This window comes from Lutra lutra, chromosome 13 (assembly GCF_902655055.1).
Source record: "Lutra lutra chromosome 13, mLutLut1.2, whole genome shotgun sequence".
Classification (NCBI taxonomy): domain Eukaryota; kingdom Metazoa; phylum Chordata; class Mammalia; order Carnivora; family Mustelidae; genus Lutra; species Lutra lutra.
The window spans coordinates 12,894,702-12,910,688 of NC_062290.1; the positions used below are offsets into that span (position 1 = coordinate 12,894,702).

The 15,987-nt window shown below is 42.5% G+C and overlaps 1 protein-coding gene across 10 annotated transcripts in view; it reads right to left on the reverse strand.

Annotated features, from left to right (window-relative positions):
• Positions 1-15,987, reverse strand: part of TRPM3 (transient receptor potential cation channel subfamily M member 3) — a 797,862-nt gene that overhangs the window by 503,299 nt on the left and 278,576 nt on the right. For 5 of the 10 annotated variants that reach the window (XM_047699837.1, XM_047699839.1, XM_047699835.1 and 2 more), the window contains exon 1: positions 2,778-3,217. The exons of the other annotated variants lie outside the window; for them this stretch is intronic. In XM_047699837.1, the coding sequence (XP_047555793.1) occupies positions 2,778-2,954 (177 nt within the window). In that variant the 5' untranslated portion in view covers positions 2,955-3,217. Of the gene's footprint in view, positions 1-2,777; positions 3,218-15,987 lie in introns of those variants that run through there. 10 annotated transcript variants of the gene reach the window in all.

The window sequence follows — 15,987 nt, forward strand, 5'->3', positions numbered from 1 at the left end:
GGAAATAGAGAAAATAGGATTATAAAGCCATTTCTAAATATTGAAGTAAGTTAGCAAAGGAACATGTACATTCTCAAGGAGAGGGCGGGGAGGGAAGGTGGCTTGAGCCCAGTCTGTGAGAAACGGGGAGTGATCCAAGGTTAGCTAAATCTGACCATACCGTCACATCCTCTGCTGTGTTACTGACAACAAGTCAGAGCACTAGAAAAAAAACATATTACATCCGAAAAATGCTTGGAAGGGGACCAAAAATTACCTGTTGAATAGGAGAATTGGGTTTGTTAGCTTATGATTTCATAGACTCTGGGATGCCCAGAGAACACATCCACTAAATTACCATGGTGGCAATGGTGTGGGGGAGGGAGAATAGGAGACTGGGAAGGGAGGAAGAACTGTGAAGAATCACAGTTACTAAATATTTAATTTATAAACTAAACCAGGAAGAACACAGACCAAAAGATGCAAAGGATTACTCAGGAACTTCTAATTTATATATAAATGGAAATACAAAAGCAGGGCAAGAATACATAGGGACTAGCAAAGCAGATAAGACAGCAGCAATCCAAAGGGGGACAAAATTATACGAAATCCATATCCAGAACGTTGGTGATATAAAACTGAATAAACCAAAGTAGCTTTCCTTTCTTTTTAAGTATTGCTGGAAGAATCTGGTGTCACTTTCTTTTTTTAAAGAGTTTGAAATATGTTCACTATCTGAAGTTTCCTAGGATAGGTATGATCTTTCAAAAATATAGATGTCATTTGGAAAGGAACTTCTCTAGTAACACACATCCTGTCTTTCATGTATTGAGAGACTTGGAAGGACACTCATCAGTACACTTTATTAGATGAATTGTTATAAAGTACCATGTTAAAAAAGCATGGTAGGAGCCAACTGTACACCAATCACAGTATTGGTATAACATTGACAATGCCTGCTGGTAGAGAACATCAACAGTGGTTTCCATTAAAAAAGACAACAGCTGTTCTCAAAATAAGTAATCTACCTCAAATACATACTTCTCTGCTGGTTTTGTGACTATGAAACGACGAATAAAGTTTTCCATTGGAAAAAAAAAAAACTAGAGTATTAATGAATAATATATTGAGAGTGCTATTTTGCACATGCCTGTTAAAGAAGGTCATTTTGTAAGTTCAAAAGCATTATTTGGGGAGGGTAGGGCCAATTAATGACTTCAAGTGAAAAATGTTTCTCATTGCACATGGGACTGCTAGCATCAATTTTCTCAGTCCTTGTTGGATTTGCCAAGACATCCTTTGCCCCAGACCCTTGATTCAATAGTGATTCTGGAGGAAAAATTACATTCATTTGTTTCCTTCCCTGGCCTCCTTCTCTCTCATGCCCTATCACACATGTTGTTCCTATACAGCAAAAACACTTACATCCAAGGATGCTTCTCTCCCACTCCTTATTCCCAAATTGGCTTTTCCTCCTCAATACTCTCTTAGGGAAGCAAACCATCGCCATGACAACATTATGATGGGGGTTTGAACAGGACATGGGGCAGCCTTTGTCAAAGTTAACATGGGGATTTTGCTGAACAGGATAAAGAAAACTCAGACAGTTGGTAATGCTCTCTTGTGAGCCACTTAGCTGCACAGAACTAACTGTCCATATCTAACTTGACCCAACCAAACCACAGCCTTAACAAAGAAAAAAGAAAAAAAGAAAGAAAGAAAAAAAAAAAGGAAAAAAGAAAAAAAATGCTGCAAGTGTCATTTATTTAGGACTAATTCCTTAATCCTCTGTTGTGGTCAATTAGGCTCAATATCCAGCGGTCATTAAATCATGGTATCATATTAATATGGAAAAGAGAATAAGGAACTTTGCCTTTTTAACTTCACGTGGATGTGGGACTTCCAGAGATACATACTTTTCCCAAATAAGTGTTAGTGCATTCTCTCTTCTGGGGAAAAATACTTGTTTTCTGCACCTTTTAAATTTCATGTGATTTTTCTTCCCTATATGGCAGATGATGAAGATGAATTATTATGCAGTTGTGGGGACTTTTCCAGATCTTTAACATACTAGCCTCCAGAGAGAGGAGTGCTGCAAACACAAGGTGACAATTCTGAGCCCAGGTGTAGTCCCATTCTTTTGTGTAACTCAGAGCAGGAGCTCAAGGATTACATTCAACATATATTTAACAACACTTTCCCACTAGGGCTTCACGTAGGAGACGAAAATTATCACACCTTTCTAAAAACAAGGACACCTAAGAAGTCACCAAGGGATGAGATTCATTCTTTGTCTTTACCTGAGCGACCACCTAAGGACACGGGGCTTTTAAAATAGTGAGGAGAATCCTTTGTTCTCTCTGGTTCCATTTAAAGGGAAAGTGGGTCGAAGGGCTTCCCCAGGGAGCGGGGTGGGAAAAAAAACCACAAGGAAGAGCCCAACACCCAGGAGGAAGAGATTTCACTCCCACTATGGTTCCCACCCTCCCAAAGAAGTTAATTAATTCTATTTCAGGGATGTTTAGGGTGGGGGGCTGAAGGGGGAGAGCACTCAGGCAGCCCATTCTCTGCCATCATACTCTCATTCTCAAATGTGGCTCAGACCATCTCTCCTCCCTGACACCATGGGGTGGGGGTGGGTGATGGACCGCTGAGAGCCTCTCTCCAGCCTTAGGCAATGGAGCCAATACCATAAGCGTTTGTGCTCCCCAAAAGGTGTGTCCCAGCCCAAGTGCGAAGTTGGGTATTTAGACCTGAAAAGCACAATTAAAGCCATTCAAAGCAGCAAGTTACAGTACCTTCAGAAGTCTGACAGATGGGAGAAAGGCTGCATGGCACAGCTTCCGGATGGTCCAGTTTAGGGGACGAGGAGCATCAGTCTGATTCATGACCCCTTCCAAATTCCACCGGGAGAACCAAAAACTGCAACCCTGAGCAATGCCTAGAAAACAAACGGTCCCCCACGGCCTTGGCATCCCATGGTCATCTCCACACCTGCAAATTCCATCAGGGCAGAGGCTTGCTGGAACTTGGGAGACTAGTCAAGTGGCGTTGCCTGAGCCACGGAACCTTCTTAAGAAAGCCACCTCCCCTCTCCCTGCAGCCGTGCTCATGCATACCAAATGTGGCTGAATGGAGGCACACTGCCTGCTGCTTCGGGGAGGGGATGCACGGTTTTGAAGGAGAAGGACAGCCTGCACGAACCAGCCTGTGGTCGCAGTGAGAGCAGCCCGCTCCGAATGCGCGCTCCCTCTCCGGCTCTCCTCCCAGTGAACGCAAGTCAGGCACTGGGGGAGAACCCGGGCCATTTGCTCTGCTCTCGCTTGCTTTGAGGGGGGGGGGGAGCCAGGAGGAGAGCAAGAGGGAAAATCAATAAAGCCAGAACGAGCAACTTGCACTTTCTTGCACAAAGCATCTTTGAGGGGCTGGAAACTGGCACAAGGGGAGGGGCTAGGACACAGAGGGAGAAGGAATGCCTCCAAATGATAAGATAAAGACTCCCCTTTTGATTTATGTGACCGAAGAAATGGAGCTGTTGTAAAATGGATCTATAGTAAAAGGGATCTCTGTCGTGTTCCCGGGATTTTTATTAACTGTGACAGAGGTCCTCGCCCTGATATATACATTGTATCCATGATGGACAGGCAGACTGACAGAAGCGAACCAACCCCCGGCCACAGGGAGCGGCAAGTTATTCCTTTCTTAGAAAGCAGTGCAAACTAATGTACATTGGGCTTACCTTTCAGAAATGGCAGTTTCTAAACTGGGGCTTATATCTTCCTGGAAAGCCACTTGATACTCTTTCTCTGCAACAAAAATTTAACCCTCAATGTGCCACACAGGATGCTTTACATAAAAGATGAGTTTCCTCATGTGGGGATACCCACCCCCCTCATTTTCTAAGGACAGCTTTAAGAGTGAGAGTGAGAGAATGAGAGAGAGAGAGTGGCTGAGTGAGCATGATTCTGGCTCCTGTGGCAAAAGAGAGAATCAAGGAGAACTTTCCATCTGGAGGTAGAAATTGGATAATTTCACTTGAAGAGAAGTTCTGGCATTGGCAAGAGGAAGTTCATGTCACAACCCAGTGGGACCTCCTGCTACCACCTCGCTCCCCCAACCCCCCACCCCCAGCATCAGACTCTGTGGGTGCAGTTGACCCTTGGCTGGCCAGATGAATCCCCACATTTTTTAAAAAGATTTTATTTATTTATTTGACACAGAGAGAGATCACAAGTGGGCAGAGAGGCAGGCAGAGAGAGAGAGAGAGAGAGAGAGAGGGGAGGAAGCAGGCTCCCTGCTGAGCAGAGAGCCTGATGCAGGGCTCCATCCCAGGATCCTGGGATCATGACCTGAGCAGAAGGCAGAGGCTCAACCCACTGAGCACCCAGGCACCCCGAGAATCCCCACATCTTTATAGCATTACCATCTTCCCGATTTTTCCTAAGTCCCTCCCCATGGCTACACTGATTTTACATTTCTAAAGACCTCAAGGAGATTAGTAAATCCTAGCCCCACAGTGTATGCATTCTGAAGCAGAATCAGTAGAGCAGAGAGATGTGACATGCTGGGACCCTGCTGTAATTCAGATTTGGGGACAACTTGACTTTTCCCTATGGAGTAGTTAGCATCTGACACACTGCATTACAACGCTATCTCCCTCACCAGCTAAGGACACTTGCAGAAAACCTCATCTATTGGTGGAATCCAGACCACTGACTTGCCTTGTTGAAAATTCAGCGTCTGAGTATCTTCTACTCAACAATTTCACTTTAATAGATTCCCCCCACCCCCAGCTGGTTCATTTTGTCACGATTCTATTTCCACAAAAGATGAATGATCACGTATTGTTATCGGCACTCTGAACGCATTACCAAAGTTCCTGTCAACAGCACCCTACCGAGTAGATGCTGTGGTCATGTGCCCACTTCAAAGATTAAGCAACTGAGGACTTGGAAATTACTAACAGGTCTAAAACACGTAACTAGTAAAACCAGAATTTAGATCAAAACTGGTCTATTGGGCACCTGGGTGGCTCAGTTGGTTAAGCAACTGCCTTCGGCTCAGGTCATGATCCTGGAGTCCCGGGATCAAATCCCGCATCAGGCCCTCTGCTCATCAGGGAGCTGGCTTCTCCCTCTGCCCCTTGCCCCTTTCATGCTCTCTCTCTCTCTCTCTCTCTCAAATAAATAAAATCTTTAAAAAAAAAAAACAAAAACAAAAACAAAAAAAACTAGTCTATTGCACTCCAAAGACAAGTGTTGTCTTCCGTCTTTCTTTCATAATCATGGGGACCCAGCATTAAAGCCTGGGGCTCAGTTTTCTGGTGATTCAACCATCTAATAGCTGAGCTAAAAGCCCTTGAAGAAGAAGTGCTCCACATTTCTTCCAGATCACTTCTTCGGTGTGACACTGGCGCAGTAATAAGCCATTGAACTCTAGAATCAGGCTGCGTGGTTCCCGTTCTAATTCTGACCCTGGCCTTGGGCAATCTACTCACCTACGCTGGGCTTTAGTCTTCCTCCGTAAATGGAGATACAAATGAAACTGCACACCTAAGGTTATTAGGAGGACTGAATGGGATCCTGTCAGCCCAGCACCCAGAACAGTGCCCAGCCCAGACTGGGTCCCTTCCACCATGACCCGCCTTCTAAGGAAGCTTGTGTTGATGTTGAAGTAGGAGCCTGCTAATCACTTCCACTAAGTATGCACCACTGTATGCACTTCTAGTACCAGATAATGAAGCTGAGAAGGCAGATTAAACCTGGATGTTTCCTTGCAGTTGCCATGCATTTCATAAATGGGGGAAAGTGGAAGGTGGGAGCCTGTGAGGTCGGTATGGGTTTCCTCACGCTATACTGCAGGGTGGCATTTGGCAGAATGCAAGATGCGGCCTTTCGTGAAGGCCGCAGGCTTAATAAAATGCCACATGGTGAGGCTCCCTTGGAGTTGGGAGAAGTCCACCCCAAGAAAATGCTGAAACATCCAGTTGCCTCTCCTCCTGCCCCTCACTGTTCACACTGTTAAAGGACCCCCACAAAAGTGCCAGCACCATTCTGAAAACACACAGCCTTTGATCCTCGGAGCCCCTTTCATTTTTAGTGAGTAACTTTAGTCAAAGAGAATAGTTAGGAACCCTGCAGAAGAGAAAAGGAGAAGGAGTCTCGGCTCTCTCTAATGGCAATTAGAGAGAAACACAGAAGCTCTGGAGAATTGTTTTGGAGACGACACTGCAGGAGAGGTACAGATCAAAGAGGGAAGGGGGTGCGAGAGAGGAGGATTTTCTTCCATCATTGGAGTAGTTTGTGCCAGAATGGTCGGCTGTCAAAACGTCTCAAGCCGGGTTCTCAGGACCCCGCCCCCTTCAAGAAATGAAATTTTCACCCGGAATGATACCTTCTCCCAGGGTAGGGAGAGAAGTCTAATGAGGGAAGAGCTGAGAGCAGCAAGTCCAGACCTGGATGTTAGCCACCCAAAATGCTTCTTTACCAGTTTTATGAACGTGGGTGTTTACAAATCTACAGAAGAAATTCTAGCAGGCTTAAAGACCTGACGCGACCACATTAGCTTTCAGGATCCTAACAAACAGCAAGCCCAACACACAGCCAATCTCTGCACTCTGAAGTCTGCCTTTGCGCAAACTAATTCTCTTTCATGCTATATAAGCCCACTTCCGAGTGATCCTCTTTGCATTTTATTTCCTATGTAAATGATACTAAATTTAAGAATCATGATAAGATTTGAGCTGTCTCATGGCTGACAATGAGCCATGGTATAGATGTTCTGCTTCCCTTCCTTTTGAAAAGCAAGTTCCTTCTCTTTAAAGAAAAACACTCACAGAACCCCCAAGGTACCACTTTGCATGCTGTCTTCCTTTACCCCCTTTAAATATAAAAGGGCCTGACCCATGAAAACCTAAGACAACAGAAAGGAAAGGACCCAGACAGTTCAGTGTTCCAAAGCCTACTCTACTTCATGCTCAAGAAAACCAAAGCAAAAACAAAAACTCCAATATAATTTTTCACAGTAGAACACTGAAATTCATAGTTATCTGGACATTAATTGAGCAGCTATTTTCAGGCTCTAACAGTGAACGTAAAGTACGTAAGTGCAAAAAATGGTATGCAAGCATCCAAGGGAAATGCGGGAACAAGCCCAATGCTCAAGCCTTTGTAGATAACTCCGTTTGCCGCAATATTCTGAGACCCTGATATTAACTTCCTGCTTGCTTTGTGACTGGCCTCTGGCCAGTGTTACATTACTGGCCTTTGTTACATTTCATAGTTCCCCATTTTTATCAGAAAAATAATTCATGTTGTGAACTCTGGCAATTTAACAGTCTTATTAGAAAAATGCCTTTCCCATTTCTTCTCTTTAACTACATTTAAATACTGCTATAATATTGTTAGGAATTTCTAGATGCTTCTACAGTATTTTCCAAAATAGCAAATCTCTTTATAGATTCCGATGACACTCGAGAGTCCTTAACTAACTTCCCAGTGTATGTTCTTCCAATAGATGAAATAACTTTTTTTCTACCGAAGGTATGTTTCTGCTTGGCATCTTTCATAAGTAATAGTTTCCGAAGTACACTAAAATCTATTAAAATAAATGACTCGCATTTATAGCTTCGATGGCATTTATTTTGTGTAAAATGACAAGATCTCAGAGCCAGAATAGTTTCCTTCTCTGTTCCCTGCAGTACCGAGACCTCGCCCCGCTTCCCTCCCTGCTGGCCGCCCTCCACAGGTGACCCCCCCCCCCGCCCCGGGGAGCAGGTGAGCCTCCGAAGCAGCCCATCCTGTTGCTGGGTGGCTCTAGCTGACACAAACTCTCCCCGGCCATCTCCGACATAACATGCACTTCCCCTTCTCCACGTGATGCAGTGCAGTTCTGGGAAAACCCTCTTGGGTGATCATCTATATTATGTCATAAAGGTACTTTCAATATCGTAGTGTCTTATCCTCTTAAAGGCCTTCAATTACTTCTCATAAAGGTCTTTTTGAGAACTTTAAGTCACAGCAGATACACACACAGACACACACGTCTTCTTCCCTCAACCTCCCATGTGATTGTGCCAAACAGATCCTTATTGCAAAGTGGCCTCCGTGATATCCGACGCCTGCAATGTTGTGTGTAATTTACTTTTATGATCCTGACTGGTCAGGGAGGTTGTGGTGAGCCCTGGCTAAGGAGAAGCTTATGCTCATATCAAGACATGGGTAGAGGGGGCCTGGGTGGCTCAGTGGGTTAAGCCTCTGCCTTCGGCTCAGGTCATGATCTCAGGGTTCTGGGATCAGGCCCCGCATCGGGCTCTCTGCTCAGCGAGGAGCCTGCTTCCCCCTCTCTCTCGCTGCCTGCCTCTCTGCCTACTTGTGATCTCCATCTCTCAAATAAATAAAATATTAAAAAAAAAAAGACATGGGTAGAGACTGGACCACTGTGCTTCCTCCTCTGTATCCTCACCTGCCCACTCTGAAGTCAGACTCATTTCAAACTCAAGTCCCCACCCTCACTGGCAGTGGGGATCTGGGCCAGTGACACAACCACTCAGCCTTGGTTTCCATGTGATAAAATGGGGTCTGTGATAGTTTTCCCTCAAGGTCTTTGTGAAGATAAAAAATGATTAGCACAATGCTTAGAGGGTAAACATACGTTTAAATGGAGTTATGGTTAGGATGATGATTGGTCTTTTTTTTTTTTTTAAAGATTTTATTTATTTATTTGACAGAGATCACAAGCAGGCAGAGAGGCAGGAAGAAAGAGAGGGGGAGGCAGGCTCCCTGCTGAGCAGAGAGCCTGATGCAGGGCTCCATCCCAAGATCCTGAGATCATGACCTGAGCTGAAAGCAGAGGTTTAACCCACTGAGCCACCCAGGTGCCCCATGATGATTGTTATTTCTTTCATTGACATCACTGGCATAGCCTGTAATAGCCCAAGCCGTACACCCAATGGCCTGGGTTTGAACGCCCTTCACCATGTACACATGGCTTTGAGAAATTTCTTTACCTCACCATGCTTTAGTGTCTTCATCTGCAGACTGAGGATAATTATACCCCCCATGTCAGAGGAATACTGCGAAGCTGATTAGCTAATATGCACAGAGCCCTGGAAGAGAAACTGGTGCATGGTGAAAGTTCAAAAAATATTAGCAACTGAAACTACCAATATGAAGTCCTCTACTGTCTTTCCCCAAGCTACTGCTTTAGGAAAAGCAGAGCAAAATCATCTTTACACCCTCCATTGCTTCCTCCAGGAAGAAGATAAGCTGCAAAGAACAGGAGAGAGGAAAAGCACGTGGGGCTTTGCTTCTGGCTCTCTCTCTGCAGCTGAGGGGATCGTATATTCCATTAGTAGAGTACAAAACTTTAATATAAAAATGTTTCACTCTGGAAAACCCTAAGGGATATAAGCAGCTTCTGTCTCAGCAAAAACAGAAAGCCTACACACACACACACACACACACACACAATGTATAACAAATATTCAAAGGCCAAAAGCTAAAATACATCCTCATTCAAGCTTTGAAAATCTAAAATTTCCATTTACAAAGGGGATAATTTTTTGTATCATTCTAAAATTTTAATGAGTCCATAGAGGCTTGTTAAAAATATAAGAATTTGAAAGATGCATTTCTAAACCACTTAATATATATGCCTTCTTCTATTATCTGCAATGCTATTCCTTAGTGTAGATGTTCTCTACTGTGAGCCTAGACCTCTATCTCTCTCTCTTTCACACACACACACAGAACACACATGTGCACATGAATATACACACACAGAGAGAATAAAGATATTTTAGATAATTTTCCATTATGAAACCAAGAATCTGACCAACTTGGTAAGGAACTCCTGAATGAATACCTTTGGGAAAGGGAATTTAAGCCTTGAGGCTTCAATTACTATTTGAATAAATCGTGTGAATCGGAGGGAAGCTCAGCGTTTCATTACTCACGGCACAGCAGTGTAAATCAGATCTTCTGGTCAATGTTGCTCAAGATACAAGTTCAAACTCAAGCCTCACATATGTCTTTCTCAGACACCATCTGACTTCTGTCCCCGAGAGCCGAGAGCCTGTCCCAACCACACACCCCCTTCTGCGTGTGGGTTTTGGACATGAATGGCTAGCACGGATTTGAACCCTGAAGTCCGCTCACCTGGCAAACAGAGCCGTGCTGGGATTTGGCAAATCCTCAGCCTGGTAGCTGTGCATGGTAGAGGATATTACTGAAGAAAGCTGACGGAAACCATCCTTGCCATCTATTTTGATCATGTTTCCATAAAATGTATGACTGTTAATGTTTACTCCAATATCATTTTTAACAACCGTGAGCCTCTCATTTTTCTTTTGACTAAGAGTCGTGGCAGGAATTACATGACTTTAGTCTTTCAGAGAGGTTTGTCCAGTTTTTCTTTTGTTTCTCTCATGAGGCAGCATGACATCAATGCAAACAGCACAGATTCTGAAACCAGGAAGACCTGGGTTTGAACCCATGTTACAACACCCAGGCAGTTCGAATAACCTTCATGAATCTTTCTCTTAAAAGCAATATAATGGCTAATTATACAATGTAAGATGATGATAAGTAACTGTGAGCGTATAGCGTGTGCTAAAATGTGCAAACCCTCTTTTTCTTTTTTTTAATATTTTATTTATTTATTTGACAGCCGAAGATCACAAGCAGGCAGAGAAGCAGGCAGAGAGAGAGAAGGAAGCAGGCTCCCCGCTGAGCAAAGAGCCCGATGTGGGGCTCCATCCCAGGACCCTGGGACCATGACCCGAGCCTAAGGCAGAGGCTTTAACCCACTGAGCCACCCAGGCGCCCCTGTGCAAACCCTCGTAAAGGCATAGCTCTTTTGATTCCTACAGCAAACCTATTTTGTTTGCAGACAACTTTTGGAGCATGACGATCTTCGTATTCTTAGATTGGGTAATAGAATGAGGTAATAGTCTCAGGGAACCACAGACTCCATGAGGTTGAGAAACTTGCAAGTCACGAAGCTGATAAATGGACTTGAATCCAGGTCTACAATTTTGTACCTTGTGTGTATCTGATTCTATAAACTCCCTTATCTACTGTGCTGCTACCAATTAAAAAAAAAAAAAAAAAAAGGTATCCTGCGGCATTCCAAAAGCAAGGGAGTGTTTGATCACTAAAAAGCAACTCAATGGATCTAACCTTGACATCCAAATCCCGCAGAGCACAGAAGTACCAAAGGTCTCCCCAGTGGCTCTGGGTTTCCACACTCTCCTACTCTCCACTTCCATCTGGCTGGAGCAGCCCACCCTGGGCCAGAAGCTCAGGCCTCTCGCTGAGACAAAGATTTATCCTTCATCATTTAATATGCCAGTATATAACACAAGTGCCGGGACACGGTATTTATTAAGTGGAAAAATGAATGTTCCTGAAGGACTCACATGATTCTTGCAAATATGAGTTAAATTCTTTATACATACGAACTCATGTAATTCTCACGAGTCTCTCACTACCACCTGCATTTTCTAGATGAGGAAACAGAGACACAGAAACTTTAAATATTTGCCCAAGTTCACACAGTTTCAGAGCCATGGTTTTAATTCAAATATAAACTCTTGATAATACTGTATACCGCCTTCGAGTATATAAATGAAAAATAAAATCTACTTTTAAGGCAACTTAGTTTCAGATACTTTAGTTAGATAACTAATAAAACCAGGATCTATCATTCTTCATGACTGAAAGACAATATTCTCAAATATCTACGAGGGCAACAGGAGGTTGCAATCACACAGAAGATGCACTTGGCCAGAAATCCCGATAACTATCATGGTAAGTAAATACCAAAGGTATCTGTGTAACCATATAAAACATGAGGATGATTCTTCAAGGTTACATGATGCTTACACGAAATATGCAAAACATGTGGGGAGGGAAAAATATATCATCAAATTCTACTACCGACCTGAAGCTGCCGTGTTAGAAAATGAAGGTGTCAAAGAATTTGATTTAAAGTATCTCCTCAATTGGCTAATAAATCAGATTCTGACTATTTTTTTAAATCCAGGCAAAGCCAGCCACAGGAGCCTAAAGGATACACATGCTGACACAGGGTATGTGGCTCACTGCGTTGGGAACCCCAGGCAGGGAGCCTCCCCCAGTAAGCAAGTGGACAGATTAATAAAGGGAAGACTATGGTGTCCCATAATACCTGACATTATCCCAAAGGGAAAATCTTGAAAAATTATTGTTTTAGGAAATAATAGGTAAAGAAAACTTTAACGTATTTTTTCCTTGCATTTTATTTTATTTATTTATTTTTTTAAAGATTTAATTTTTCTATTAAAAAGAGATCACAAGTAGGCAGAGAGGCAGGCAGAGAGAGAGAGAGGGGAGAAGCAGGCTCCCCACTGAGCGGAGAGCCCGACGCGGGCCTCGATCCCAGGATGCTGGGATCATGACCTGAGCTGAAGGCAGAGGCTTTAACCCACTGAGCCACCCAGGCGCCCCTTTTCCTTGCATTTTAATTAAATTCCTTGCAAATAAACCACTGGCAACAGATGTGAGAATGATCAGTTCCGTTTATGAAAACATCTAGGACTAAAACCTAGCAAGTCACTCTCATAAATAAAACAAACCAATTCTCCCTACGGAGTTAGGGCATCCCTGTTGCAGCTCTTGTTTAAATTCTTCTTACTTATCAGTTTGTAACTATTTCACTGGTTGGTTGGTTGATTTTTGGTCTTCATCTCCTATGTTAATGTAATTTCCATTAAGGCAATTCTCAGGTCTACAGGGTATCTAGAACACAACAGAAACGCAACCAAAATTCGGTTGGTTGAACGAATAATGAATAAATAAATGAGGCATGAATGACCCAGGCATGTTTGTTGCATCCTTTCTTTCAAGTCATTTAGAGCTACTTCCTAGTGTCTAGGACTTATCTGCAACTTGGTTTGAACACTTTCTGGTTTTTCAGTGCCTTGTTGTTCCCCCAAATCTTAACTGTATTGCCTTGAAAAGTCTAAGAATTGCTTATTAAATAACGAAAGATTCACAAAAGGAGGAGAGTGTTTGTGGACTCTAACCCACTAGTAGAGACGATGCTCTCAATACAGACCGATTTGGAAAAGAAAGCCAAAGAAGTAAGAAGTATGGATATCAGAACTTGGGTCTGGAAATAACACGCTAGAGAATTCCATCAATTACCTCTCATAGTAAAACATTTTAAAATATCTGGCTCATTTCTCAACATTCTCCGTGATGGCAATTCATTGCGGGCTTATCCTAACGTCAGGAACTGCAAAGACAAGCCTCCTTTTCAAGGAAAGGAAGACCAACCTGCATACCCACAATCTTAATTAGACTCATAACGACAGTAAAACCAGAAACTGATGCTCATGCCTCACAAAGTGGTTTAACAAGCATATTCTGATTTGTTACCCATAACGATGCTGAAGGATGGGTAAGGATGGTGTTACTATTAGCCTCACTTTACAGATGAGCAAACTACGAATCAGAAAAGGTAATGACTTGTCTAAGGTCTCCAGACGCAGTAACATTATTCTTTCCACTATGCCCATGGCCTGCCTCTTCATCCCAAGGTTAATTTTTGGAACGAAACCACAGAATAGATTCTTTAGAACAAGACACAGCATATACAACAGCATGGATCTGTCTTAAAAATCATACTGAAATTCTAGAAAAGACAGAACAACAGTGGCAGAAAGCAAAGCCGTGGCTGTCAGGAATTATTTGGGGAGATGCAACTGACTGCAGAGGGTCGTGAGGAACTTCTAAGGGTGATGAAAATGCTTTCTACCTTGAAAGCAATGGCAGTTACTCAAATGTACTGTAATTGCTGCAATTTATCAAACTATACAGTCAAAATCTGTGGATTCTGTGTATGTAAGAAAGCTAGGGAAAATGTCTACTGTGTGTTTTTTTTCTGATTGTGAAAGAACTTTTCAATATAGAAAATTTAAAAAGTTATACACATATAAAGAAATAAAAATTACCTTTAATTCCATCACTCATAAGTAACCATTGATGAGATTATATGAAATTCCATCAGGTATTTTAGGAATCGTGCTTTATCTATAGCTTAATAAGATTATGATATCATGAAGTAATCCCCATGTTATTGAATATTCTGATTATATGGAATTTTATGTGTTATTCACTGCAAGATAAGCAGCCTGCCTCCATTGTTATTGTTATAAATAATGCTACTATGAATATATTTGATCATACACTTTTGTGTGCATCTTTCGATTATTTCCTTACGATACAACTTAGGACGAAGGATAATTGGTTCATAAGTCAGGAATATTTTTTCCGGCTCTTGAGAGGTACTTCCATTTTTTTTTTTTAAAGATTTTATTTATTTATTTGACAGAGAGAGATCACAAGTAGACGGAGAGGCAGGCAGAGAGAGAGAGAGAGGGAAGCAGGCTTCTTGCTGAGCAGAGAGCCCGATGTGGGACTCGATCCCAGGACCCTGAGATCATGACCTGAGCCGAAGGCAGCGGCTTAACCCACTGAGCCACCCAGGCGCCCCGAGAGGTACTTCCAAATTGCAATCCAGAAATGTACCATTTTATATGCCCCTCAGCAATATATAAAATAATAGTCCCTATTATTGAACCATTGAGAAAACTTGTTGTATCATTAATTTAAATTAACTTTTGACCAAGTTGATCACAGGAAAAGAAACATCGTGCACTGATTTGGTAACTTATAAAGCTCCATTCTTCTGGTGGCCATTTGTCACTCTTCTAGTGAGTCCCTTCTTCTTGTATTAGCTTTTCACTTTTCTTATGAATTCATAACAGTTCTTTTATATTAAGGGTATTAATTCATTGTCATAGGAGTTGCTACTGTTTTTACAATTTTCCATTTGGCTCTTTATTTTGTTAGTTAGAAGAAATGTTTAACATGTATACATTCTAACCTAGAAATTTTTAACATGTATACATTCTAACCTAGCAATCATTTCCTTTGCATCTCCCAGTATGGTTGCTATGCTGAAGGAAGGCCATTGCCAACCCACACTCAGATTAACACCCATTTATATATTCTCACAGCTGTTCTGTGGTCAGTGAGAGCTCTTAACACCATCTTTGCTCTGTTCTCCTTCCTTCGTGACTTCTTTAGTTTGCCTATTACCTATGAAAGTGTGTGCTTGTGTGTGTGCCTATCTCCATTTCTCTCCCTCTCTTTCGTTATATTTTAAATATTTTGACTAAAATTTCCTTGCTGATACTTAACCAAACTGCAATTCTCTATTACTCTTTTTATTATAGTCCCATCCAAATGGTGTGATAAAATTCCTTAAACAGCAACTGTGAAGACAGGGATCTTCTGTTCCATGATACCATCTACAATCTGTTCTAAATGAGGCCTGTTGCTTCATATTTTCAAATATTATTAAGGGCTTCTTCTTTCCCACAAACACTCTCTCCACAGAGTAAAGAGCACAACTGCCTTGGAATCTTGGTCATCTCAGTCTCTGATCGGTGCAATCCTGTGGCATTCAACATGGCAGTGATCTCTACCACAGGATGTGCAGGAAGCAGCAATGCGTGGACTGCATGCTATCTTACTGGCCAGCCACTGAACAGAGGAATCTAAACCACTAGAGACTTGTAGAAGATCTGAGCCAACACCTTGAACTGAGCTCTCTAGACTGGTAGCCAGAAAACAGAGAAGTTCTGTTTCTTTGAGCTGTCAACCTGGCCCCAAACCAGTTGGGGGAAAATCCAATGTGAAAACGCACTAAACCCTCACAACAGTAAGCAAAGGCAAGAAGCAGACAGACAAAGAGTATGTCAACAAAAGGAACACATCATAAATATACCTTCCAAGAGCATAACTTACCTAAACCCCAACATTCTGGAATTAATAGGAGAATCTTCAGCATCCCTGAATGACATGAATGACTCCTCAAGCATTCATCTGGGATCAAAACTTATTTTTGGACTCCGAACATCATCTTCTATTGGCAGCCTATCTATACACTGGACAGCAA